Source organism: Thunnus thynnus, chromosome 24, assembly GCF_963924715.1.
Source record: "Thunnus thynnus chromosome 24, fThuThy2.1, whole genome shotgun sequence".
Classification (NCBI taxonomy): domain Eukaryota; kingdom Metazoa; phylum Chordata; class Actinopteri; order Scombriformes; family Scombridae; genus Thunnus; species Thunnus thynnus.
This window is the reverse complement of record NC_089540.1, coordinates 9023928-9050054: the sequence shown is the minus strand read 5'-3', so window position 1 is coordinate 9050054 and position 26127 is coordinate 9023928. Positions and strand designations below refer to the sequence as shown.

At 40.6% G+C, this 26127-nt stretch overlaps 1 protein-coding gene across 1 annotated transcript; it reads left to right on the top strand.

Moving 5' to 3' along the window:
• Positions 1-2606: 2606 nt before the first annotated feature.
• Positions 2607-24974, top strand: LOC137176800 (radixin). Its single transcript, XM_067582734.1, has 15 exons — positions 2607-2818; positions 5127-5220; positions 13389-13472; positions 14237-14332; positions 15203-15325; positions 15625-15776; positions 16011-16094; positions 16462-16608; positions 17769-17865; positions 17991-18154; positions 18805-18935; positions 19372-19532; positions 19646-19738; positions 20580-20810; positions 21984-24974. The coding sequence occupies exons 2-15, from the start codon at positions 5209-5211 to the stop codon at positions 22146-22148; spliced, it is 1740 nt and encodes a 579-aa protein (XP_067438835.1). The 5' UTR covers positions 2607-2818; positions 5127-5208; the 3' UTR covers positions 22149-24974.
• The last annotated feature ends 1153 nt before the right edge of the window (positions 24975-26127 follow it).

The following is a 26127-nucleotide window of genomic DNA, read 5'->3' as shown; positions in this document are numbered from 1 at the left end:
GTTTATGTCAGAGGAACTTTTCATTGCAAATGGTTATACGGTTTATTTTTAATAATGAATTAATAAAACAGCCACCACTCAAACCAACTGTTTGGGTGGTGGGTGATAAATGTATCTCCAAACTCTAGTTTTAGAATTTGAAAGCTTGCAAGACAGATGAAACCCAATCAGATGATGTATCCATTGATTGCTGAAGTAATCATCTTAAAATGCATGCCTAAATGTTCTGCCTGATGCTCCCTACATGTCAGTGTGCATCTACATATAGAGTTAAGTGATGATACACTAATAGTCAACCACCACTACATTGTAAATTTGTATATAGATTTATTTCTGTTGTTGTAGGCAGCATCAGGGCTTTGAGCTATTCATTATTTACAATAATGATTCAAATGTAGATATAATTGTTTCAGAACAGTTTGATCTCTATCAGAAAACTTATTAAGCATTATCTGCTTTCATGACAAATAATCCAAACCCTGACCAATTCTCAAAAAGTTCAAACATTAGTCTGTGGGTCTTAAAGAAAACTAACATATTCACACAGATATAAAGCTAGATTGTTCAGATAAGTTAGAAGAGCACTGAAACAATACATAATTGTTAAACTGGACATCTATTAGCCAAGACTACTTTCTACAACAAAGTACATGAGTTGTAAATAAAAAAGGTCTACATCAAATTAATTTTGTGTTGAATATTTACTTTATATCTTTCTTAAATGTATCTAACATGACATCATGGACACTTTTCTCAGCAGACATTTTGACTTGTCAAAGCAGGAAAAGCACAGATGGAAATACTAACACTAACGATGGCTCCATTCCAGTAATTGTCCCAGTAAGTGATGTCAGTGACGCAGCCCTCGTTAATGTTATTAATTCCACCTGTGCTTCTTCTGCTTTGACAAGTCCTTTATGAAAAGGGTCTGTTGCTGAAGAACACTTGTTTAAAGCTTCATTAAACCACTGTGAAGAAACTGGAACAGGATGCCAAGTGCAACCGTGTAATATGATTGAATAAAGAATAGTTAGATATTTTGGATATAATTTAACCCAAAATACACACTGATTTCTTTTACATTACTTTTTGCCATTACTTACCCTTTATTGGATAATTTAGTGGAGAGTGGCATGAAAAATAGGGGACAAAGAAGACATTAACAACACCACTAGGAGGCCCCATGCACATGCATTTGAGATGATATACTTGAAGTGGCTGACAGAGCAGATTTTTCAACACTGCTGGTCAGATAATGCAGGCTGGCTCTGATGGATCAATCCAAACACAGATCTGATCTGCTAGAGGTGAAAGATGCTTCAACTGGACTATAAGTACATGGTCCTACGCAAAATGAACAACATTTCCAGTACAATAGTCAGTGTCTTGGTACATGTGTCATTTACAGTCACTTCTGGGCCGCTGCACTGGTATAAATCACCCCCCATACACCTCATGGCACTAGGCATGCCGCATACATGCCTTGCATCCACTCCTCGCCTAATGACAGCCATATTGTACATCTCCACAATTAGCTGCATCAAGTTTGCAGTAGAAACTGCACACATGACAGGAAACTATCATTTCTTTCCTTCAAAGTAATATAAAAGAGGCACATATCTGTTTTCAGAACAAAAAGCATGTAACTTAATTAAAAGCTTTTAGCTGGTTGATAAGTATTGATAAGAAGTCAATTATAGCGCCATTGCACTCTGCTGTCATTTTCTAGTAGTAAGTATGGTAGTTTATGGCTGCAACACTATTACATAATGGATGGATTGGATTGGATAGACTTTATTGTCCCCTAGGGGCAATTAGGTGTGCAAACAGTCATCAACATAACCAATATACATCATAAAACAATAAAAGGCATAAATACATATAATAAACATAGAGTAGATGTCATCATAATAAAGTTGCAGTGAGCTATAAAAGTACTAAAAGTCCATCAGTCCTTTGTTAAAGTCTGTTAACAATAGCAACTAGGCCTACAGCTTGTTTAAGAGCCCAACAGCTGAGGGAACAAATGATCTCACATATCTGTTTGATTTGGCCCTTCTAGGGTAAGCGTACCTCCTGCCTGATGGCATGAGTTGAAACTCTGCATGAGGAGGGTGCTGAGGGTCCGCCAGGATGGCCTTTGCCCTCTGAACGGCTCTACCTCGATAGCCAAGATCATCCAAGTTGGTGCCAATGGTGTTTTGGCAAAGTTTAACAATCTTTCCAATCTGTTTTTGTTAAACATGCTGAGATTGTCATACCAAAAAATCATTGCAAAAGTTGAAATTGATCCAATAAAAAAAATGAATAAAACATTTTAAAGAGCCAACAATGAGAGTCAAGGTTAAAACTCCTCAACTTTGTCAAGAAAAACAGTCTCTGATTGGCCTTTTTGCAGATGGAGTCAGGAAATCAGATGCCAAAAAAGTATGTAGTAAAGTTAAAAAATAGGGCAACAGCTGCACTTTTTTATATATCATTGGACTACAGTTTGTTGTTGTGGTTGTGATACTAAAATAATTGAATTCCAGGCCTGACTGTGTTTATTTATCCTCATGCTTCCCGCAGGCTTTTACATTTAAAGCGGAGACCGGAAGCTGTTGTGCTTTATTCCGGCTGGCTCGACACTTGCACCCCAAATCGCCTTACGGTTGTTTGGACTTCAGCGGGGTTTGTCTATGTCTGTGGGAATTTGTTTCGGGCAAAAGGCACGAAGAAATAAGGACCAGAGGATTTCTCAGCGCAGATATTTTGTCACATCTGAAGACCCCAGGCTTTTGTTATCAACCTAAAAGACATACTTCGTCCCCCCTCCCTGGTGAGTTGCCTCTCCCTAAAAGATCTTCAAGTTTGATGCAATAGCGGATGTCCTCGTGTTCAATTCAGATTTTACAACACGGTCGAAATGCCGACTTGTGGTCTGTAAATGAGCATTAATTAGCCCTGCTCGGTTTTAAGTCACAATTTCTTCTGATATTTCGTCTTTTTTGTGTCAAACGTGGTGAGTTTATGATGGCAAACATTTGTGCTGCTGCAAAACTTCGCACGCATACATAACCGTTAACGTTACCTTTTTGACGTCATGAAGAATAACGGTTATTCTTGGATTGAAGAATCGTAATTTAGCTAATTTACAGCAGGCTAACATAACGGTGTTACCGAGCGAAACTCAGAAAAATTCCCCTTTTCTGACATATTAAACGTTGTGTTTTAATATTTTCGTCGTGTCGTGCCATTGTAGCGGTCGTCTTGACCAAAGTGTGATTGGCGGTTGTCTGCCATTTGATAAAAAATGTGGTTAAATTACAGTACAGTGGAAAACAACTCTCGGCGGTAAAGAGGCTAATTGCTTACAAGCTACAAGTGGGCATGTCTTCATCTGGAGCTCAAATGCCCCGTGGGCTTCCTTGCACATTTTCCTTGAACTTTACCAAACATTTCCAAAACACCATCATTGACTTTTTGAGATAATACTCACTTGTACTCTGCGTGATGATTATCATTGTTCGTTCCTCAGTTTCCAAAATGGAGCAGGGCTCATTCATGGTTTAGTTTTGGATCCTGTACTTAAAAAATATTTAGTGTTGTTAAACCAAACAAGAACAGAGGCTTGCTTTGGCATTCAGTATAAAATACAGTAGCACATTAGAAACAAAATAAAATTATTTTTTTTTCATATCCATGGATTCCATCCATTGAAGGGTATCATAAAGAATGTGATGATGGAGGCATGTCGTTGTTTTTCTTTAGAAATTTTTGTATATGATGTGGTATGTGTTGCATTTTAATATGTTGTGATTTTGTTTGGCTGCTACCTTGGCCAGGTCTCTCTTGTAAAAGATATTTTTGATCTCAATGGGACTTCTTGGCAAAATGAAATAAGTGTAGTTGCCAACTTTAGAATTGAATAAAACAAGCTCTGGATGCCACGTCAATATCCCAGCAATAACATGAATTCAGAAATGCTATATATCCTATCAAAAATGCTTTGAGAATGTCTGGTAATGGTACCGACACATACAGGATTAATACTGGTTACTACTAAACCTTGTGACAGCAAGCATCCCCTCTGCAAAACTGTCCTCAAACAAGGTACAAAGACAGTACTAGCAACCTCTCAGTTCAAGCAGGTTTTGGTTTGTTATTGCATTTGTTATCTGTTAGTGCTTAAATACAATGAAATACATTGTTATCTATTGCATTTAAAGCTTTATTTAAAATATGTATCATCCATAGCAGAGCGCAATACACTCAGTATATATTCAGTAGAGCCCACATCTGATTGATGTGACAAGTTCACATAACAAAAACTCTTGGTTTCCCTTGTTCATTTCAGTATCATATTTCAGTCCAACACAGGTCATCATTACCAAACTGTCAGGCTTGTATTTCAACTAGACTGTACATAGTACTGTGTGACATGTATTTAGCAGACAACAGAGTGGGGGCTTCACCAATGAAAGCACTCCAAGGTAGAAAAAAGTTAATATCATTTTGTTAGTATAACTGATGGTAATTTTACAAATTACTGCCACACTAGGGCTGTCGATTATTTTCTTAATTAATCAATTAGTTGTTTGATCGATAAAATGATGAAAAATGTCAATTGCCGTTTCCCAAAGCCCAAGGTGACATCCTCAAATGTCTTGTCTAGTCTCAACCAACAGCCCACAACCCAAAGATACTCAGTTTATGTCATAGAGGACTAAAGAAACTAGGAAATGTTTACATTTGAGCTGGAATCAGAGAATTTGGACATTCTTTTCATAAAAAGTGCAACTAATTTAATAGTTGACAACTAATCGATTTATCGACTAATCATTGCAGCTCTAAATCACACAGTACCTTGAATGTCTTGCAGTTTTTTGCCCACAATAATTATGTTTTTAAAGTAGTTTCCCCAATATACCCCTGCAATAGTTGCCTTATGTCCACTTGAGCAAAGGGGTAGTGCATGTTGAGATTGAATGCAGAGCCACTTCTCTGTGCCTGTGGTTTTTTTGTGCCTCGTAGTCATTAACAGAATCAGGAATGGGGCTTTTTTTTTTTTCTTTTCTTTTTTGGTAAACATCCTTTCAGGTTTTGGAGTACTCTACTTTAACTTTACTTGTCTCTTTGTCTTTCAGGTCCTGTGATACAGGTGTTGTTGCCGTCCTGTGACGGATTTTTCCTCTCAGCTGACGGGTGTGAGGAGGAGAGGAAGCAAAGATGCCGAAACCGGTAAGAGGCTGAAAGAAGCTCGATGAGAGTCGGCATACAAACGTCTACTGCTTTCATCATACTGAGTTGTCCAGAGATGCAGTGCTAAGAGGGATAAGTCAGGAAAAAAACACTTGAGTGTGGCACTTTTCATGTTAATTGATTCAGTGTTTGATAGAAAAAAAGTGGAGTTGTTGTTTCACAAGGTATTAAGCAGTAGGCCATGTTGCTCAGGATATATGATATGGATCAGAAACACAAAAAATTGCGTGTTTGTTCCTGCCTAGTCTGCTTGTATAAGCTGACTCTACAGTACTGCTCGCTAGTTGTCATAATAGTTAGCATACACTGCTGCCGAAAGCTACGTTTGAGTATTCGGAGAAGTGGCAGATTCATCCCCATGGCTGCTCCCACTCCTCATAGGCCTCTTCCAAGTAAACAACAGCCAGAGTGTGAAGTGAACTGCCTGGCCCACAGGCCTTGCAACTGCAACACTGCTGCCATTGTTGCTTAAAGGGTGGAGAGAGAATGCCAGAGTCCTGGGATGTGAACAACGCCAAAACAAAACCAATTTGATGCGGTCTCTTCATGGCTGTCTGATTCCCACTGTTGTCATGCTGCTTTTTCTTCATAAACTTGGGTAGAAGTCAAGCATAAATCTGATGATATTGCATTTTGCACAATAAGGTTTCACTTTGATTAGTGTTTCTCTCATGGAAAGATTTAAAGGTCAAATGGTTAAAGCTCGCATCAGAAACTTTCCTAGGAACTGTTAACAACAAGCCTTAGGCCTCACCATAAATGAAGCACATCTCCTGTCCGGCTCTTTATGCGGGGGTGTTTGTGTGTGTGTGTGTCTGTGGGTGGGCGGGTTTGGGAAGCTACAGAAGAGGAACAGCCAGGCACTGATGTCATCCTCCACTTCCCCCTCTTGTCCCCTGACTCACCAGGGCACCATCCCAAAAACAGGACAGTGGAGGGCTGGATGCTCTGCTGAGAGCGACATCTCTGTCACAGACAATAACTGACAGAGAAAGTACAGATTGTCGCAGGGAGGCACTGACATAATAAACAGAGGAAGCAAGAGCAGGGCCCATCTGAAATGACCTTCTCTGTGAGTGATGCCAGAACCCAAAACTTTTGGGAAAGGCCTTTTATGTCTCAGTCAGCACTCATCTCTAACCATCTTACAAAAACAATAGCAAGGCTGAGTAACAAAAACTTTTGTGGGGGACGGTACTGAATTGTGCAGGTGGCCCCTTTACACTAACAGTCACAACTTCACAGTTTTCGAAATTTCTTTTAAAGACATGGTTCTGGTTCTTGTTCATGGTAAGGCTTTTGCAGTCAGGTTACATGATGATAATCAAAAAACAAAAATAAAACCTATTGACTGCGTTGAGATGAATCAAAAATGCTAAACATATGATAGTTCCAGCTTCTTAAATGTGATGATTTGCTGTTTTTCCTTATATGTGACAGTTAATTGAATATCTTAACATTTTAGACTGATAAGTCAGACAAAACAAGCAAATTGAAACATCACCATGGATGGCCTCTGAGAAGTTGACTCCTTCTCCATTTGCTCTTTTTAAAAAGTCACCCAGCAAGGTTCAAATATGGGTAAAGCTGTCTCAGTTTTTTTTTTCTCTGAAGAGTAGCAACATAGCTGCAACATTTCTATTTTCCCACAGAAGCATGGCTCTTTGGATGCTATTAGTGGTTAATTGGTTAATATCTGCTCGATCGATGGAATTTTCCGAGAGTGATTAATTGACGGCATGAACATCATCAGTGTGGATAAAGCTAAAACAATAAAATGCTTAGTCTCAGGACATCATCAACGTCATGCAGTTTTGGTAATACAGAGTAATGTGCTGATGCTCATGTCTTTTAACATCATATCCCACACCCACTTGACCCAACCCCTTCTGTTTGGTGCACTCTGTTGGCCGAGGGGCAGGGGAATTATGAGGTGACAGCACCCCACAGGAAGAGGGCCCTCACCAGCTTCCTAGCTTGCGGCTGTTTTCCTGTTTGCTGGAGAGGGGCCCCGCTGTGTACATCGGGGGCCAAGTCTATGTCAACATCCTGTCTCTGTGGAAGTAGTGAGGCAGGGTGAAGGTGGAGGAATATCACCAGACGAAAGAGGGACTGTCAGGAAAGATGAGCATGAGGTTGGGGAATAATAGGAAAATAAGAGAGAATAGATTGATGTCTGAATTTGTTGTGGTGATCAGGGGATGCTGCTCAGTAGGAATTTTAAGAGGTAAAAAACATTGAAAGGTTACGGAAAGGGAAGGGTTGCGATATTCCTGGGCAGCATTTAAACTCTGTTTGCCAGTTTTGTTTGACCCTTCACCTCATTTACAATACAAAGTATTGTAATCAAGTAGAGTAAGGCCCTCCTTCTTCCTCTTAAATATCCCTCTTTATTATCCCTCTAGTGTATCTTGTAAAATCGCTGGAAACTTTTCAGATCCTGTCTGCACCACTGTTGACTGGACCTGAGTTAGTGGATTTGTTTTCCTCTCATGAAAGGGATGCTTCTCACGCACCATTCACCTTCCCTCCCCCCAAAGGATGAATGTTTGTGTTTTGTAGGTAGCAGTGATTCCTCCTCCGCTCTCACTATTCCTTCCATTCCTCCTTCCCTCCGAGGCCTGCCTCACCCTGCAGGGGGGGTTAATCAGGGGGACAGACAGCTGCTCGGAGCCCAGCAGGCTAGATTAGCAGCTCTACTGATTGAAGTGTGTGTGTGTGTGTGTGTCTCTTAAGGCCTCCCTCAGCAAAGCTCTTCTAAACAGCTTACTGTAACTAAACAGCTGCACATTTAACAAGGGGCCTGTCTGAGTGAGAACTCGTCTTTGCAATTGAAATGGAGAGGAGGATTTAGAAACATCCCAAAAGGGCACATGAAAAGAAAAAAACAGGAAATGTAAATGATACAGCTACTGGATTTGACACAACTTGGACACTTATTGAAATACTTGTTAGCCTGCCATCTTTGTAGGCCGCTCTTCTTCACTTGCTTGTCACGTCAGGGCTGTAGTTCATCTTGAGGTCTGTTTAGTGATACTGTACATGAATGAGGGGAAGCCTGAAAATTGTTTGGTTATCTATAAGATTGGAACCATCATCGCTTTCTAAGTCTCATTCATCTAGGAAATGAGGAAAGGAAGGTGGAATACAATGAACAAAATAAAAGAAATAAACTCAGAGTGCAATTAAACTAACTTGAGCACAGCATCGTTCACTATCCTCATTTCACTGTTGGCTGTGACTTGTCTTTTCCATACACATGTGCTGGCTTGGCTTGGCTTGGCTTGACTCAGCAGCAGGGATTTGCATCTCCATTACAACAGTGCTATCTACTTGAAGGTGTGTCGGCTAATGACGTGCTTGTCTTGAGTTGTAGCGCTGTTTACTCAAGCCCCCAGGAAGTGAGCGTCACAACCCCCGTGAAATGACTTGTCTGACTATCAGAATTTGGTCCATTTGGTCCGATAACATTTGGAAAGTCTAGAAGAGCTGCAGGATTGAACAATTTTATCCCCATTCAATTTAGTGGAGGGCTAAACCAGAAGTTAGCTGGCTCATCCCTGTAAGATGATGAAGCCCATTAGAGGTTACCGCAACCTGCTTGGAGGCAGGTCGGGCGTGGTTTGACCGGACGTCGGAGATGGCTCATCTTGGGTGTGACTTGGCATGTTTAAACTGGTAATGGAAATGCAAATCAATGCAGCACAGTATGACTCGGTGCAGCCAGAAGTGCTGACGGAAAAAGGCCATTGAAGTTGCAATGAGTGGCAGGTTTTTGCTTGTTAAAGTCTGGCGCCAAATGAGTTTTTGTGTGGACTATACTACTGGCTTCACCCTAACTTGTTAGTTTTGAAATAGAGTGAACTGGTCCTTTTTAAAAACTGTCATGTTGCCCAGTCAGAGTGTCTAGTGTCATCAGACAGACAGTGTCGTATAAGGACAGCCTCGCAAAAGTCTCTCCTTTGAGATTTCTCAGTTGTCGGAGTGTGTGATTAGCTGTGTCAGTGGCTCGGCATGTTGTTGTCCCTCTTCTCCTCCCCCTCCCTCTCTGCAGGGGAGAGAGGATTATCTGACCGTCTGCTCCACACAGGATTCCACCTCTCTACACTCTGGGTTGGCTATGTTTTGGCAGAGACACACACACACACACACACACACACAGACACACACACACACACAACACAAAGGTTGGCTCTTCACAGCTGATTGCTGATGGCAGACGGGCCCCACACAAACACAGGCGAAGGGACATTCAAGGCCGGTCACTTGGAAACCTCAGCTCAGCATTCTCCATAACTACTCCCATCTCCAAAAGTCAATGAGGCAGCTGCTTAAAACTAACACAAAGTCTTAATTCATCCGTTAGTGAACCATGAATAGGTTATTTTGCTGATGTGGCTTTTGTCTGGCTACTTTTGTGCACTTGCAAGAGTAGATTGAGATGTTGTCTGAGTAGTTAAGTTTTGTTGTAGCGGGTGTTTGTGTAATGGAATTTGTTGGTTTTCACAAAAAGCACCAAGATTAAGGTGGAGGTCTGTCTGCTAAAGCTATGGGTCACTGAGGACAAAGATTTGTGGATTACTTATGATGCCATCTTCTATTCCAAATCTGAGAAAAGCACAAGTTTATTGCTGTAATCACAATGTTACATGAGATGCAACACATGTTGCATGAGACAACTGTATCCCAGATACTTATATTTGCAAGAAGTGTAGCAGATCTCCATCTTGTACATAACACTACAATACACAAAGCCTTTGCTTGCCCCTTAGCAGCTGTGACTCTCATTAGAGGTTTATTTTACAGAGGAGCACAAGACCACAGTCTCGGTCTACTCCCTGCCATGTTTTTTTTTTTATTGATAAAGTTAGTCATGTTATTTTGTGTGTGCAGGCTATAAGTACATAGTGCAAAAGAGAAGGGCGAAGGTGTCAACGCTTAACACCTCTGTTAACCCAATTTTCTGGGTATTTTTGTTCATTACTTGTTCACATTTGTTTATTTTTGTCAACGGATTATAATTGGATTAATATTAATCCATAACCTGTTGTTTTTGTGTGTTTTTAAATATCATTTAAATCAAAACTAACCAGAGTAAAGAGGTGGTTTTCATAGTTAGCATTAGCTCATGTTCTGCCATGTAACCATATCCTTGTCATCCTCATTGAAACGATGTAGACAGGGGTGTGTTGCAATAAGCAGATAATGTTATTGGATGCCGGTGTCATCAATGTAGAGTGCCTAGAACGATATACTCACTCCATCAAAGCACATCAGAACCACTCCTAGAAATCACACTAAAGATCCTATAACCACTGAGTGGGACTTGAGTTATTAATGAAGCTTCATACACACACTCTCAGCAGTAAGTTTAGATCTGAGTGATCACTAAGAAGGATTAAATAATGTATTTTCTGTGGTGTTACAGTGTGCAGTCAACAATACAGTGTTAGGAGGAGAAAACATAATGAAACACAGAAAACAATGTCTGAAGATTCTTGGTTATCCAAGGAGGGTTGAATCAAGGCAAACTGGACTTGACTGTAGACACTTGAAGATGTTTCGCCTCACATCAGGTGACTCCAATGACTCTTAACGACTGTCGTTACACCAGCCAGGAGCACTAACGAACCAGGTGGTATCAATTCATGTTAACCACCCCACATACCTGGGACTCCCCACCAGTCAGTTAATGTCTTCAAATATCTACAACCAAGTCCTCGATTCAACCCTCTTTGCACAGAAAATAATGTCATGTTAATGGAAAAAATTGTTATCTACAGGTAGGGACAAACATGTGCATAATATAGAAATGGCCTATATTTATGCAACTATGTATTGCATTTTTGAAATCCTGGTTATATTTCAGACAAGCTTCAATTGTAACATCTTTTTTTTTTTTTACCTGTTTTTAAAAAAACTTTGCTGATATTTTAACTTTGCTCTCATATGCTGGAATTCTTTATGACAGAATTCCTACCTCCTTCCTCCTAAGTCCTGTTTCAATGCAACAACTGACAATCATAGTCATTTAGTCACTTAAGCAGGTTAAATTGGGAACATGTGGGATACACTTTAGTCCCTTTTGGATATAATAAATTGAATAATAATGTTATATAAATGGACGGTCGCACATTACAGTTACAGTGATGGTATGGCCGTACAGGAGTGTTCATGTGAGATGTCTATAGTGTGGAGAAAGTGCTTCAGCTTTTCATGGGTAATTAATGAGAGGGAGACAGAGGTAGATACATTGTGGTCTGTGCTCCATGTAGTGCAGGGAGTCCAGTTATGTGCTGTATAGACACAAGTTTCATGGATTATTCATTGCAGGGATATTGAGAGAAACAGAGATGGATGAATTCAGGAGAGACGGTGAAGAAATATTGGGAAGGGTGGGAAATAAATGCAAAGTAAGCACTCTTGAGGGTATAATTGCTGAAAGGAAAAGGATGGTTCATCGCCTCACTTTCTTCTGTCTTTTCCCTTTTTTTTTTTTTGTATGGTTGATTCGTAACCTCGCTGTAACTTAATCTCAAAAGTAGTACAGCCCAGATCATCTCTCTTGCTTCCTGTTGCGCTCTATCTCCCCCGCTCTTTTTTTTTCTCTCTCTCTCTCTCTCTCTCTCTCTCTCTCTCATGCACTCTTGCTAAACTTTTTGCTTTTGCACTCTGCCTCTCTCGCTTCTCGCTTTCCTCTGTATTATGCATCTCCCGCCGTCTCTTTTCTTGTGCTGTTTAACCACCTCTGAGGCAGCACACAAACTCATTGTGGGTGGGAGGATGTGGGATGCCTCAGAGGTCAGCCCTGCTCTCTTCTGTGCCATCAGCTGCTGCTAGTTTCTACAGTCAGTGCTGCTTAACAGGGCACAGCCAATGACTTTAGTTTTATCCTCTCCTCCATCCCACCAGGGGACTTTGAGTAGTAGACCACCACGAAAAGTGGGGCTTACTCGTCCTGGCAGAGTGCTGAGAGAGTAGGATGGAAAGAGAGAGAGCAGTCTGCACAGTTCCTTCACTAAAGTTGGGTTAGGATTGAGGGACGTAGACACATTCCTCGCATACTGAGCAGACATTCTTCCACTCTCCTCTGTAGGAATTCTGTAATTTCCTGAAAGATTGACTGAGGAAGAGTTAGACAGCAGCACTTAGAAAATGTCTATAGATCAAAACTGTTGAACTATTTTGTGTTGGTACATGCATGCCACATCCTGCAATGTAGATTATAGTTCCTTGACCGATAACAAGGTGAATAACCTCAGTATTAAGCACTCACTGCTCTCACTTCATATGAGAGATGTGTAATATTCACCATATAGCTCCAAACCAACCTGTCATGTGGTCAGAGATAGAAATAGAGCCTGGGGTTCAAACTAAATTTTGGCCCAAGGCTTGGGTACGGTTTAGGTTTTACACGTGTAACTTTCTCTCTCTGACTTTGCCAACGGTTTGTGTCTATGCTTGTCATGTGTTGCAAGTCCTAAGCCTAAGGGTTGAAGCACTGACTGTAAACCGCAGCGTCCCCGGTTTGCATCTGGTCGAATACCATTGATGCATATCATTCTTCATCTCCCTCATCTCATGTCATCTGTCTGTCAGCTGTCTAAAATACTTCAACTTCCAGATATTTTTGTAGACTATGTACATTTATTCATACAACTTTACATACTGAAAACTTAGCAATTACTAACATTTTTGACCGAATTTATACAGGAAGTTGTAGCTTATTCACAGTAAAAAAAACTGCAGAGTGAAGGGAGTTGGCTACCGGTGTGTTGTGTAAGTTTTGTTGATGAAGATAAGTGGATGTTTGGTCAAGATTAGACAAAAAGTGGTGATAATAATAATGAGCTCAATGCCGTTGTTATATTATCATAACATGGCTGTAATTCTCTGGCATACTTCATGGTCATTTCACTCACTGGGTTTAACAAGCTGTTGTAAAGCTTATTAAGAAGTTAAACCTTTGTTCACAGTTACTTATAATACAACAATAACAATTACTTAGAAATTCAAGAAAGCTTGTTTTTTCCATAATAGAAAAAGAGTTTTGTAATCAGAAGGGACGGTTTAAGTTGTATTTCATGTTTCAATGAAAAATATCTGTTTGTCTGATCTAGCAATTTCTTGTTGTTTTTGTTTTTTAGATCAACGTCCGTGTGACGACCATGGATGCAGAGTTGGAGTTTGCCATCCAGCCTAACACCACAGGAAAACAGCTCTTTGATCAGGTCAGCATAAAGTAACTACAAATGTGATTGTTTTTTGCTTAACAAGCTATTTCTCTTTAATTGGCATTTTGATATTAAAAATTTGCTTTAGATAACTACTGTATTACCACTGTTGTTTGCACACAGTTTTTCTATTCATTTTAAAAGAAACTGACATTTTCAGTGCGCTGACTTGGGTTTCATCTTTGTTTTTTGCTGACCAAAGAGGAGGAAGATGAAAACTTTTATCAGTCAGAGCTCCATGTTATCCTTGTCTCTCATAGTATCAGATAATTTGAGCTCAAGAACAGCTAAAGCTTCCTCATCCTCATTTTTGGTTGTGCATCAAAGGTTTACTATCTTTACAAATAATGTATACATGGCAAACCATTTTAGGTTTTTCATACTATAGATCAGTAATGATTTGAAGCACTGAACTGTTAGTTTTAAAGTAATCAGCTGTGTATCCCAACTTGAGGAACACATTTTACATTATTATGCAGTAATTGGTAGAAGCCAATAGTTTTGGTGATCATCTCATTTATTGTGATTATGGTCTGTTTAAGTTATGTATGTGGGCGTCTTGGTGGTTGAATGGTTTACGATGTTTCCTCTGTAATTCAAGCCAGAAACCTTCCTCACATGTCATCACACTATATCCTGCCACCTGTTTTCTTCCTGTCTATACTGTCAGCAGTCAAATAAAGGCAAAATACCATAAAATGACATTAAATTATGCTTGCATCACCTCTAAGGTCTGAGGATTCATTTTGTTTTGTTCTCAGGTGGTGAAGACAGTGGGACTGCGGGAGGTTTGGTTCTTCGGCCTACAGTATGTGGACAGTAAGGGCTACAGCACCTGGCTCAAACTCAATAAGAAGGTCAGTCTCCCTCTGCTTAAATGCTCACTCTTTTACTGTCTTCTTGCTTTTTCCATCTCTCTGTCTCCCTCTCTTTTTAATGCTTTGTCAGTGTTCCTCTTTAGCTTCCATTCACACTTTATCTGTTGGTTTTTCACCCAATGTCAGTGATTTGCCTAGAAGCTCTGCTGTGGTCTCGAGCCTCAGATGTGTTCTTTTAACAGGCTTCCTCTCTCACTGAGGCCAACACACCCTCTAGCCGTAACACCCCCGCTATTACTGTGTGTGTGTGTATATATGCGTGACAGAAAATTCCCCTCATGCTCCGTGTGTGTGTGTGTATGGAGAGTGAGAGAAAGGGAGATGGTGAGAGAGGCAGGGGCTAGAGCAAAAATGTAACAGAAAATTCCCCCAGCATTGGAGCGCAGTGAAACCCAGACACAGATGTGTCAGTGTTGAGGCCCTCCAGCCACTTTGGACTAGTGCAGCACTGTCTGCGTCCTCTGTGACAGGGTTTTTTCTAAGTAGTGAGGCTCCAATGGAAACTATTTTGTATGTGTGTGAGCGTTGACTCTGCACAAATGTACATCCCGGCTCACGAGCATATGTTCCCAGATATCAAAGCGTCTGCTCTGACTGACAATTACCAGATTACAGTGTGTCCAGTGTTATGTGATGAATATGCTTGTTTGTTCCAGTCTCTTAATATGCTTTGATATGGATAAAAAGGAATTAATGAAAAGGATGATTCAGAAACGGTGCAAATCACAAGCTTTGTTGTGACCCTTCTTTCCTTCCGGGCAATTCACTGAGCTGTAGCTGTGACACTATGTTTTAATTTGCTGATTCATAGATGGAAGGATGGCTGATGATGATGTTTTTATTCTCCAGGTGACCCAGCAGGATGTGAAGAAAGAAAACCCTCTGCAGTTCAAGTTCAGAGCCAAGTTCTTCCCAGAGGATGTCTCAGAGGAGCTAATCCAAGAGATCACCCAGAGACTCTTCTTCCTGCAGGTAACCAGCCGCTCACTGCACTGGCACACACTGACAACATCTCACTTCTGGCAAGATAAATGTTGTCAGGATGACATTTTTATCGCTTGTTCGCTGAAACTGTCCTTGTTAAGTCAATATTTTTCTGAAGAACCAAAGTAAGCATGCCTATATCAATACCATCATTCAGCTCTCACTTGGCATGATTAGGCTAAACCTCAAAATATTTGACTGAATCATTAAGTATTTGGAAAAAAAAGTGTTGAATAAATGGAATAAGTTGCATTTGTTGCCTCTTTCTCTCCTTCTCGTTCTGCCAGGTGAAGGAGGCCATCCTAAACGATGAGAACTACTGTCCCCCAGAGACAGCTGTGTTACTGGCATCATATGCTGTCCAGGCCAAGTATGGAGACTACAGCAAAGATGTCCACAAGCCTGGGTATCTTACCCATGACAGACTGCTGCCTCAGAGGTACGCACACACACAAAACATGTCACAAGCTGTATGGCCTCTGGCAGTGAAGAACATGTGCTACCTACTGTGGGAGGTGTCCCCTTAGTTTTCACACGCACTCAAGGTCTGACGAAAACTAGAATGTGTCTCATTCCCTGTTGGAATTTTCTATGATTTCCTTCAGAGGAAACAATTCTGTGCCGTTTGACATTCCTTCAAGTGAAGTCATTGTGTTTGTGTTTGTGTGCACAGAGTCCTGGAGCAGCACAAGCTGACCAAGGAGCAGTGGGAGGACAGGATACAGACTTGGCATGAAGAACACAGAGGAATGCTCAGGTATGTGTCAAACCTTTCTCATTACATTATCTACCCGAAACTCCTTTTGAGTGAGACAAACAAGATTTGAATGTGTAAGTGTACGTGTTTGGACTTGTCATTGGGACATAGAAGTATGCCTTTGTCTGTGCAGTTTTTTTATTGTAGAGGGCTGAACAATACCAAACATTTCCATAGTTGGAAGGAGAGTGTTGACATACCTTTATTGGAATATGTGATTTGATTGTATGATACAGTGGCCATTTATTTTATAAAATAAAAACACTTCACATACACAAACATTTACACAGATTGGATCCTCTGTCTTATTTATATAATGGTGGATATTATATAACACTTTTTGATAAAAATCTTTCCTCCTCCCTAGAGAGGATTCTATGATGGAGTATCTTAAAATCGCCCAGGACTTGGAGATGTACGGAGTCAACTACTTTGAGATCAAGAACAAGAAGGGAACACAGCTGTGGCTGGGCGTGGATGCCCTTGGCCTCAACATCTACGAACATGAAGACAAGTAAGGCATACACCCACACACATTCATTCACAAGTGAAAATTCACCTAATCTAATACAACATTGCATTTCTTAGCCTGACAGTGAAGAATGTTGGGAGATGCTGTTAAGGCTGAGAAGTGTTCCCATTTCAGCTTTTAAAATGTTTTTGTTTTTAGGACAAACATATCTTAAGACACTTGCTTGCAAGGGGCTCAGAGCTGTGTTTTACAGTTGATTACCTAACAGGGGCATACCTGAGGAGAAGTGGAGGCTTAGGACACAGCGTGTCACAACCAGAAGGGCTGGTAGATGTTTGTCAACGCATGTCATCACAACAGTGTCTGTTATACCTTACACTTCACCACAAGATCAGAGCCAAAGCTTTCTTATTTGAAATGTAATTTTTTGTAATCCTATGATATTATTGCTGTCATGAAAATATCATAATGTTACTATTCTGTCACTTTGTGAGAAACTCGAAGCCAAGATGAGATGCTATATGTTTAGACGAAGCAAAGATATTTTTAGAAGTGAAAACTGGAGAAAAGGGGAGATGAGGGGGTGGGAAAGGAAGACTGTATCTGTCCATTGTAGGAGAGTCTTTCCTGTCCTCCCTGGTCAGAGATTTTCCTCTTTTGGACGGAAGGATAGATGTAATCACAACTCCTGTAGCATTTCCTCTGTTCTCTCAGCTTTGTCCTTCCTGTCTGTTATCTTAGGTCATCACAGCTGCTATCCTTCCTCTCTTGTCCAGGTGACAAGGGAATGAAGCAAGGGATAGTTTCTTTCTCTCTCCCCAGAGCCAGCAACCCCCTCGTTATCACTTAATCCCTTTTCCTTTCTTTCCTTGTTCCTCCTTGATCAGAGAATATCCACCATCCTTTTAATTCTTGGCTTGGATATTGAGTTTCATCCAGCCTGTTCTCTTTACTGCACCTAGCTACTCTTACAGGCTTTACTGAAAATCTACAACAGGAAATTGAAAAAGACTATTCAATCTCATCATTTCCTGTAAAGTGGTCTGTGTCTATACCAGGCACCATCTGCTGGCTGAATTTTATGCAGCATTCTGCCACCAGCTGTCTGGCAGCCTATACTATGTGTACTCACATGAGGTGGATGCAAATTCGAGAGTTAGAAATGTACAACCTTGACCACAATTTGATTTTCCTTTTTTCAGGTTGACACCAAAGATTGGCTTCCCCTGGAGTGAGATTCGAAACATCTCTTTCAATGACAAGAAGTTTGTCATCAAACCTATTGACAAGAAAGCACCCGTGAGTGTCAATTTCATCAAAAATATAGAAAAGTCAACAAATATTTTACTGTCAGCGCTCATGCAGACAGTGAACATGCCCTGTTTCAACATTTTTCTCTTCCTCTCTTTTTTTAACACATACAGGACTTTGTGTTTTATGCCCCGCGACTGCGCATCAACAAGCGAATCTTGGCATTGTGTATGGGTAACCATGAGTTGTACATGAGGAGGAGAAAGCCCGATACCATCGAGGTGCAGCAGATGAAGGCTCAGGCCCGGGAGGAGAAGCACCACAAACAGATGGAAAGGTACCACAGAAGAACACTCACACTTCACGTATACATTTTGAACCTAAAGTGATGGAAAAGCCTTCTGAACTTTAAATAATTGAATTATTATAGATCTGAGAAGTTTTGGGAATATAAAATGGCATGTCCATTTTATATGGCATGTCATATAAAATGTATAGATTTTGAGTATAGAACTTAATTATTTTTAAGCAATGTTTTTTTCTGTTCAAAATATAATTTTTTACAAGTGCACAAGGCTAAAATGAGGCCTGTCAATTCCAATTTGTCAAATTTAAAATCTGACAATAATTTCAAACATCAAAAGATAATCAATGCTCACCACTGGCAAATGGTGTTAAGGCAATTGCCCCCCACTTCACTGGCTTTTGAGAATACATAAATATATGTACAAACACTTCCACTTGAGTATTGAAGTGAAGTTGTTGTCCCAAAGTAAGTGCTGGTAAATAAAAGTAACTTCTAGAGCTTTTCCACTGGAGGGCAGACTTTCCTCTTTACACACACAGGGAGGCAGAAGGAGTGTCTGAGTATTTTATTCAGTTAAAGATGCTTCAGCTAAGCTTTGTTCAGGTCAGGATAAGGACACATGATTTGTTTTTTTTGTAACACTCATGTAATATGAAATATGTTATCACAAAATTTCTCAGGGCCCAGCTGGAGAATGAGAAGAAGAAGCGAGAGCATGCGGAGAAAGAGAAGGAGAGGATAGAGCGTGAGAAAGAAGAGCTCATGGAGCGGCTGAAACAGATTGAAGAACAGACGATGAAAGCCCAGAAAGGTGCCCATTTTTCTTTTTATCCATCCATCTGTTCATTTATCTCTGCTGCTGCCTCCCTCTTTCCTCCTTCTGTCTGTCAAATTAGAGAATCCCTCTAGCACTGTGAGTCAAGGCTAGTCATATTTATCACACTTGTATAACTAGAAAGACTGAAGCCACCACGCTTACCTTCCTCTGTTTGTTTTTATCTATTAAATAACGGTTTTTCCTATTACCATGTCACATGGCATTTGGCAGTGTGGTGTTGTTGTTGAGCCATAATAAACAAATCATACTTTATGTATTTGTGACTGATTTTATGTGTCTTGGTGAACAGTGTCTGACTGGAGTGCCAGTGTGAATCATTCTGTTTTGAATTTGAATGTACATGAAATGCCAGTATAAAGATGGAAGTAGAAACCATGTGTAACGTGCATGTGTGTCTGCCTACTCACAGAGCTTGAGGAACAGACTCGCCGGGCCATGGAGCTGGAGCAGGAGAGACTGAGAGCGAGGGAGGAGGCTGATAGGCTGGAGAGAGAAAGGAAAGCAGCTGAGGAGGCCAAGGCTGAGCTGGCAAAACAGGCTGAAGACCAACAGAAGAACCAGGAACAGCTGGTGTGTGTCTTTGTTCGTCTGGTGGTTTGAGCAATTCCAGGCCAGCATAATGTGTATATTAGTGTATTTTGTTGTAATGCACATGTGACAGCAGGATTTCTATTTTATTTCAGGCTTCTGAACTGGCTGAATTCACAGCAAAGATCGTTCTCCTGGAAGACGCCAAGAAAAAGAAAAATGATGAGGCCATAGAATGGCAGCAGAAGGTACAACACCCCTCTCCCCCAGTCTATACTTAGATACACTGGTTTTATTGTGTGATCTTTGATCAAAAATGAGATTAACATAAAAACACTTGGAAATTTTCCCAACCACTGCACGCTATGGTTGAGTCTTCTTTAAAGCTTAAATAGTACAGATATTTGTCATCTGTGTGTCATTCCTTTTTTAAAACACAACTAGTTGGTTCAAAACAGATGGAGTCACTTTTTTTTGGAGGTATTTTAAGCCTTTATTGTAGATAGGAGAGAGATGACAGGAAGTGCCCATCTGGACTCAAACCAGGGTAGTTGTCGTTGTCATCTTAACCTCTGAGCTTCAGTGGCGCCCCCGGAATTACTTTAATAGGAAATTATTCATTATTTCACATCTTTAAGTGTTTATAACATAAACTCTATGAGTGCCTTCACCTACTGTGATATCGACTTAAAACAATACTTCACTACACTATGTGGGCTGAATCAAACTATAACAGAATTCATGTCGAAATTGTTTAAATTAGAAACATTGTGGTACAAAATGGCTGACATATTTGTAATCTAAAAATTAATTCTCTCCATCTTATGTAAATCTTTTATATTCCAATGTAATAGATACAGAAAAGGTGTCTATGATCATTACCCAGTCCAAGCCTTCACCCCATATTATGATTCTACTTTGTAGCGTGGAATATCCTGCAGGCAGTCACTGTGTAATTAACAGCAGATTTGTTTACATTCAGCGAGGTCTACACTGATGGCCTACTAGCGTCTTTTACTCACTTGTCTGGTGTGAGTCCAGTGTGCACCTCTTGTCTTATTCTCTCCCTCTCCCCACCTCCACCTGCAGGCTCTGTCAGCCCAGGAGGACCTGGAGAAGACCAAGGAGGAGCTGAAGACTGCAATGACAGTGGTGCCAGCTCCTCCGGGCGGCAACGCCGAGCACGACGAGCAGGATGAGAACCACGCGGAGGCCAGTGCCGAACTCTCCAACGAAGGAGTCAGCCAGCTAGACCTCCGCAGCGAGGAGGAACGTGTCACCGAAGCCCAGAAGAATGAGCGGGTCAAGAAACAACTGCAGGTGAGAGCGGGGTGGGAAAACGCCGGCGTGAGGCCCAAATTTAGCCTGCCAGCCAAAGTTTTACGTTTAAGGGCTTTAACAAAAGTTTTGACGCATAACAATATAAAGTTCTTTGACAAAATGATAACTACATGATCAAGAACTTTCACTCTCAACTTAAAGTTCATTTAAAGTCTAATAAACATAAAATGAATTCATCATCAAATAAATGATACCCACATGTGGAGAGCGACCTGGCGCTGAAATGACGTCTAAAAGTTTTATTTTGTTAGTTTTACTTAACCGAAAGAGATTTTCGTCTCACAAACACAAATAACAACTAGATGATATTATCTTCTAACAGCAGTTTTGTTGCAAGGAAGAAACACCGGTCAGGCGGTGGCATATAAGGGTAAGATAAGGAATACGTCTCTGTCCATTCTTCTTTATACTCCTACTTTTAACAGGAGTAGACGTGCTGGCTTAGACTGTAGCCTAGCTTCAAAGCAGCACTACTGGTAATTAATTGATCAAACTGAAAAATATCCAATCCCCTCATATATAACATAACTTTAAATACATTTAAGGGGCTGTAGGTCTAAGCTGGGCTGCTGCATATGCCAGGACTTATACTGAAGCTATGGCAAGAAGAAATCAAACATCAACCAACCTGTTTTATAAATCTTGAATTTACAAAAATATATTCAAACGAAAAGAATTCACATACAAGCCTGTGTCTCTACTGCGCTTGTAAGCTTGCGTTGGCCAGTGGACTGCTTAAAAAATGGCCCTCGGCCAAATCTATGTAACAGCCGACCCCTGCTTCAGGGTTCAAAATAAGTTAAACCTTTTCACTTCATCAAGGATTTGTTTGCTCGGCGAACACTAAACACGTTTTGACACACAGATAGCCAGAGGCTGCGGATAAGTGGCTTTGTTATACTTGCAAGCTTTCGTGTCAATCAGATGTTTACTTTTAAAATGATTGAGGCATATTTTCCCCTCTTTTCTCCTCCGCACCTGTGTCCTGTTTCTTTTCTTTCACTCTTCTCATCCGCAACCTCCATGACCCGTGATCACCCTGCTTTTTTTCCCTTTCTTTTTCTATTCTTCTCTTTGCTCCTTTTCTCCGTCCCCTTTTTCTTGTCCTCTTCCTCATCAAACTCTCATCCTTCCTTCTCTTTGGTCTCCCAGACATTAAGTTCAGAGTTGGCCCAGGCCAGAGACGAAACCAAGAAGACACAGAACGATGTCCTACACGCCGAGAACGTGAAAGCAGGCCGAGACAAATACAAAACGCTGCGTCAGATCCGACAGGGCAACACAAAGCAGCGCATCGACGAGTTTGAGTCCATGTGAGAACAGGTCCTTCGTCGAGGTCTTGTTCCCGAACTTTCCCCTCAGCGGCTGCTCGCTTTTCATGGACAACAGATGCTGCCGTCCTCGTAATCCCATCGAGTCCTCCTCAACACCCCCGCAAGTCCCAACCCAGGCAATCTTGAGAAATCATCTTGTCAAACTTTGCCAAAGTCCGGTCTCACATCTCCACTCGGAAACTTTCGGATATTTCCCTGATATGGAGCTGCCTACACGCCACTCTCACCAAGCAAGTTATCATCGTACTGCAGAGATCATTTGTAATCCGTAAATGCAGGGGGAAAGAAAAACTGTAAAACCAAAATGGAAGCAATTGGATTGTTTTATTTTGAGCAAACATGGCCATAGAAAGCTACTTTTGTTGTTGTTGTTTTTTTCTTTTTGTTTGTTTGTGCTTGACCACTTGTATGCAAAGCTTCAGTATGATTCCACGTCTTCAGTTTAAGATTACCTGTTCTCCTTGTTTTTAAGTTCTTCTCCTCTGCTTTTGTTTGACTCGTTTTATTGATAACGCCCTTCTTTTTAGTTGTCTGTTATACACATTGAGGCTGGGTCTAGTCCCAGGCTATGAATAAGGACTGTAGTTTGGGGATAAATTAGGTCGCTATTTTCCTCCAACGTCAAAGCGCCGCTACGTTACATCATGTCAAAACATATCATACACTAGATATGCTAATACTCTTAGCATCTGTGAGTCATTAGAGAGATGACCTGATGTCATTTCACTCCATTTAATCAATTCAATCAATAGATTTATATAAAAAAAAAAAATTACACCGCAGTATTTTAATAGTTATATTTCAGGCTGAATATCAAGAATAGCTATATTTTCAGATTTTGAAGAAAGTGAATTGACCCCTATAGGGAAAAGAGCCACCCAACTTGTCACACGGCAGGTTTTGATGATCGAATGTAGCAAAGGTAACAAAGGGAAAGTGTATTTTACATGCAGAGGTAATAGAATAGCATGTAATGAGCTTTTGCCACTGAGCTATCGCCCTCAAGCTTGAAAGTGTTATGAAGATAAGCTAATTGGTAGTTGTGTAGCTGTGTGTCTTGTATTCCAGTTGCATCCGTGTTTCACACCCAGTCACTATAGATGGTTTTCTCTGCCTACCAGCTCACAGAGGAATCCAGGGTATTAAATAGACAGACAGAGGAACAGTAATGTGTCAAAGCTGTTTCTCTGTCTGTCTGTCAAACTGTGTATGTGTGTGTGTGTGAGTGTGAGAGAGAGAGTGTGATGTGTACAGATGTGGATGTGGAAGCTGATGTCTGGCACCTCTCTGGCTGGGGAGCTTATGAAAACATCAGTCCCAACCCGGGACAAATCTCTACCTCAGTAATGTTAGAAGTGGTGACTGACAGTCAAACACTCAGGGTGCTCCCCCTCCTCCCTCCCTTACAAAAAAAATAAATAATAATAATAAGGTCATGCTTTTACTGGGTTGCTGTTACATCCTTGGGCGGTGCTCCTGCGCAGGCTATGTTTTGTCAGAGCTCAGTTGCTTTGTAGCTGTATGTTGGGAAGGATTGCAAGAGAAAACGTACCTCCGAAGTGAGATCTAGGTCGAAAGGTGTTAAATTCTTCCATTTGAAGCTAGTGGTTTTCCCTGCTCCTGGCCTTGCTCAGATATTTAGAATCATTCAACAAAAATCCCAAACAATGAGGAAGATGAATTTAAACTATGCTGCAAACATGAGAATGGAGATGTATACAGACCATTTTCAGAAGAAGCTGGGTCACTCTGGTTGTCGGACAGGGTCCTGTGAAACGTTTGGGTTCCTAGGAGCCATGAGTTGTTGGTGGTGACAGACCTCTTTTAAAAGAGGGCTTTCCTGTAAAATAAATTACAAAAGCCTTCAAAGTCTGCTTAGAACTTGTCTCCTCTGTTACAATTTCACTTTAAGGAGACAGTTTGCAGACCTGCAATCGGTTCTTGGGACTGAGAAACTTGTGAATTGGTAAAGAGATGAGTTATTTGTAATGTGAAGGGACCCTGCTACAGTGATTTGTGCAAATCTCTCCACAATCAAATGGAGAATAGGCCAATTTCTTCCCCTAAAATCTTTAAAAAAAATCTCATTTAACATACTTTATGTTCAGACAACAAATCAACTCCACCTTTTGTGGGGTGGAAAACGTGTTCTAGGGTGCATTTTTGAAATGAGTGAACATGATGTTTTCCTTTTTTTTTTTTTTTTTTTATTAACAATATGATGAAAAATGTTTATTGTATTATTTGTTATGCTTTACTTGACAGCTGGTATAGGTTATTTTTTTTAATAGTCAGAATTTTAAAGTCAAAGCACTTGTTTGAAATAAGACACTGAAAGCCTGCCTTTTGTGTTTAACTCCAGTGTCCATTGCTAGTGTTGTGTTTGCCATAGCAGGTGAAAAAAAAAAAAAAAGATCCTGTGCTTCCAGCTCATATTTTTGTATTGTGTTCAAAGACCCTAAACCAGCAGCACGCATTGCTATACTGGACCGCTTCATTGGAGGGGAAAACTCTTCTTGACATGTCCACACCCCCAAACATCCCCACGTTCAAGCTGCAAGGCTTCAGTTAGACTCGGTTTTTCTTCACAGCAGAATGTTGTCGGCCTGCCTGTCCCCTCCAATGAAGCCAGCTTCTGTGATGATGCCTGCTCTGGCACCAGCTGTCACGTTTTGCCGTTTTTGTTTTTTTTGTTTTTTTGTTGTTGTTGTTTTTTCCTAATGTTCATGTTAGTATTCTTTAAGATAGAAGGCACGGATGGATTGCAGTCCATTTCATTGGTTCACAAATAAAAGTTTTAAATTTTGAACATGTCTCTTGACACCTTTTGTACTCTTTCATATCATCTTTTATACAGTATGTTTATGAAGTATTCAGGCCCTTTTGCTATTTAATTGTGTTAAAAGGCTTAATCTTAACACCAAGGTCCACTTAATAGCTTTTACCCAAAGTTTCACTATATCACACAGCCTTCAACGTATTAGAACAGGTGTCATCACGTGATGAAGTGTGGAACTTCAGTCATGTGATAACAAGTGGTCGTCTAAGGGGAAGAGATAAACCTTCTAAATGTACTTATTTTTTCTAATAGTCTATATAAAATACCCCAAATCAAAGTGGAAAATATTTTAAAATATTAATAATTAATTCCCTCTGAGATATAGGTGTGGTCTTCTGCTGCTGTAGCCCATCTGCTTCAAGGTTCGCCATGTGGATCCAGATACGCTCTTCTGCATACCTCAGCTGTAAGAAGTGGTTATTTAAGAAACTGTTGCCTTTCTATCAGCTTGAACCAGTCTGGCCATTCTCCTCTGATCTCTGCCACCAAGAGAGAACTGCTACTCACTGGATATTTTTCCCTTTTTTGGACCGTTCTCTGTAAACCCTAGAGATGGTTTTGTAGATCAGCAGTTTCTGAAATACTCAAATCAGCCCTTCTAACAACCATGCCACAGTCAAAGTCACTTAAATCGCCTTTCTTCCCCATTCTGATGGGTTTGAACTTCAGTAGGTTGTCTCGACCACATCTACATGCCTAAATGCATTCAGTGGCTGCCATGTGTTTGGCTGATTAGTATTTTGTGTTAAAGAGCAGTTGAACAGGTGTACCTAATAAAGTGGTCAATGAATATATAAACATTTAATACAATATTTACCGATTCTGACGTTTTTTCGGTACTTGCTGGTATTCGGTACTTTCTTAAAGCACCACGGTCGATAATTAAGTCTTAAAGTCTTCTTGGATTTGTCCCCATTACTCTTGTATCCTTGGGTTTGAGCACTCTCTCCTATTCTTCACTGAAAATCCTTTCAAGCCTTTCACACATGCCTCGGTGAACTGTGATCTACTGATCTTCAGCTCTTTCCACTGATTATCAATGAGGTTAAATTCCAGGCTTTGATTTGTCACAGACTTGACAGCATTGTCTTAGCTGTGTGCTTCAATTTGTTGTCGGTTTTCC

Coding starts and splice junctions, on each gene's coding strand:
- LOC137176800 (XM_067582734.1), top strand. Junction 13,473..14,236: donor GAAAACAGCTCTTTGATCAG/GTCAGCATAAAG, acceptor TTTTGTTCTCAG/GTGGTGAAGACAGTGGGACT. Junction 19,739..20,579: donor CCATAGAATGGCAGCAGAAG/GTACAACACCCC, acceptor CTCCACCTGCAG/GCTCTGTCAGCCCAGGAGGA.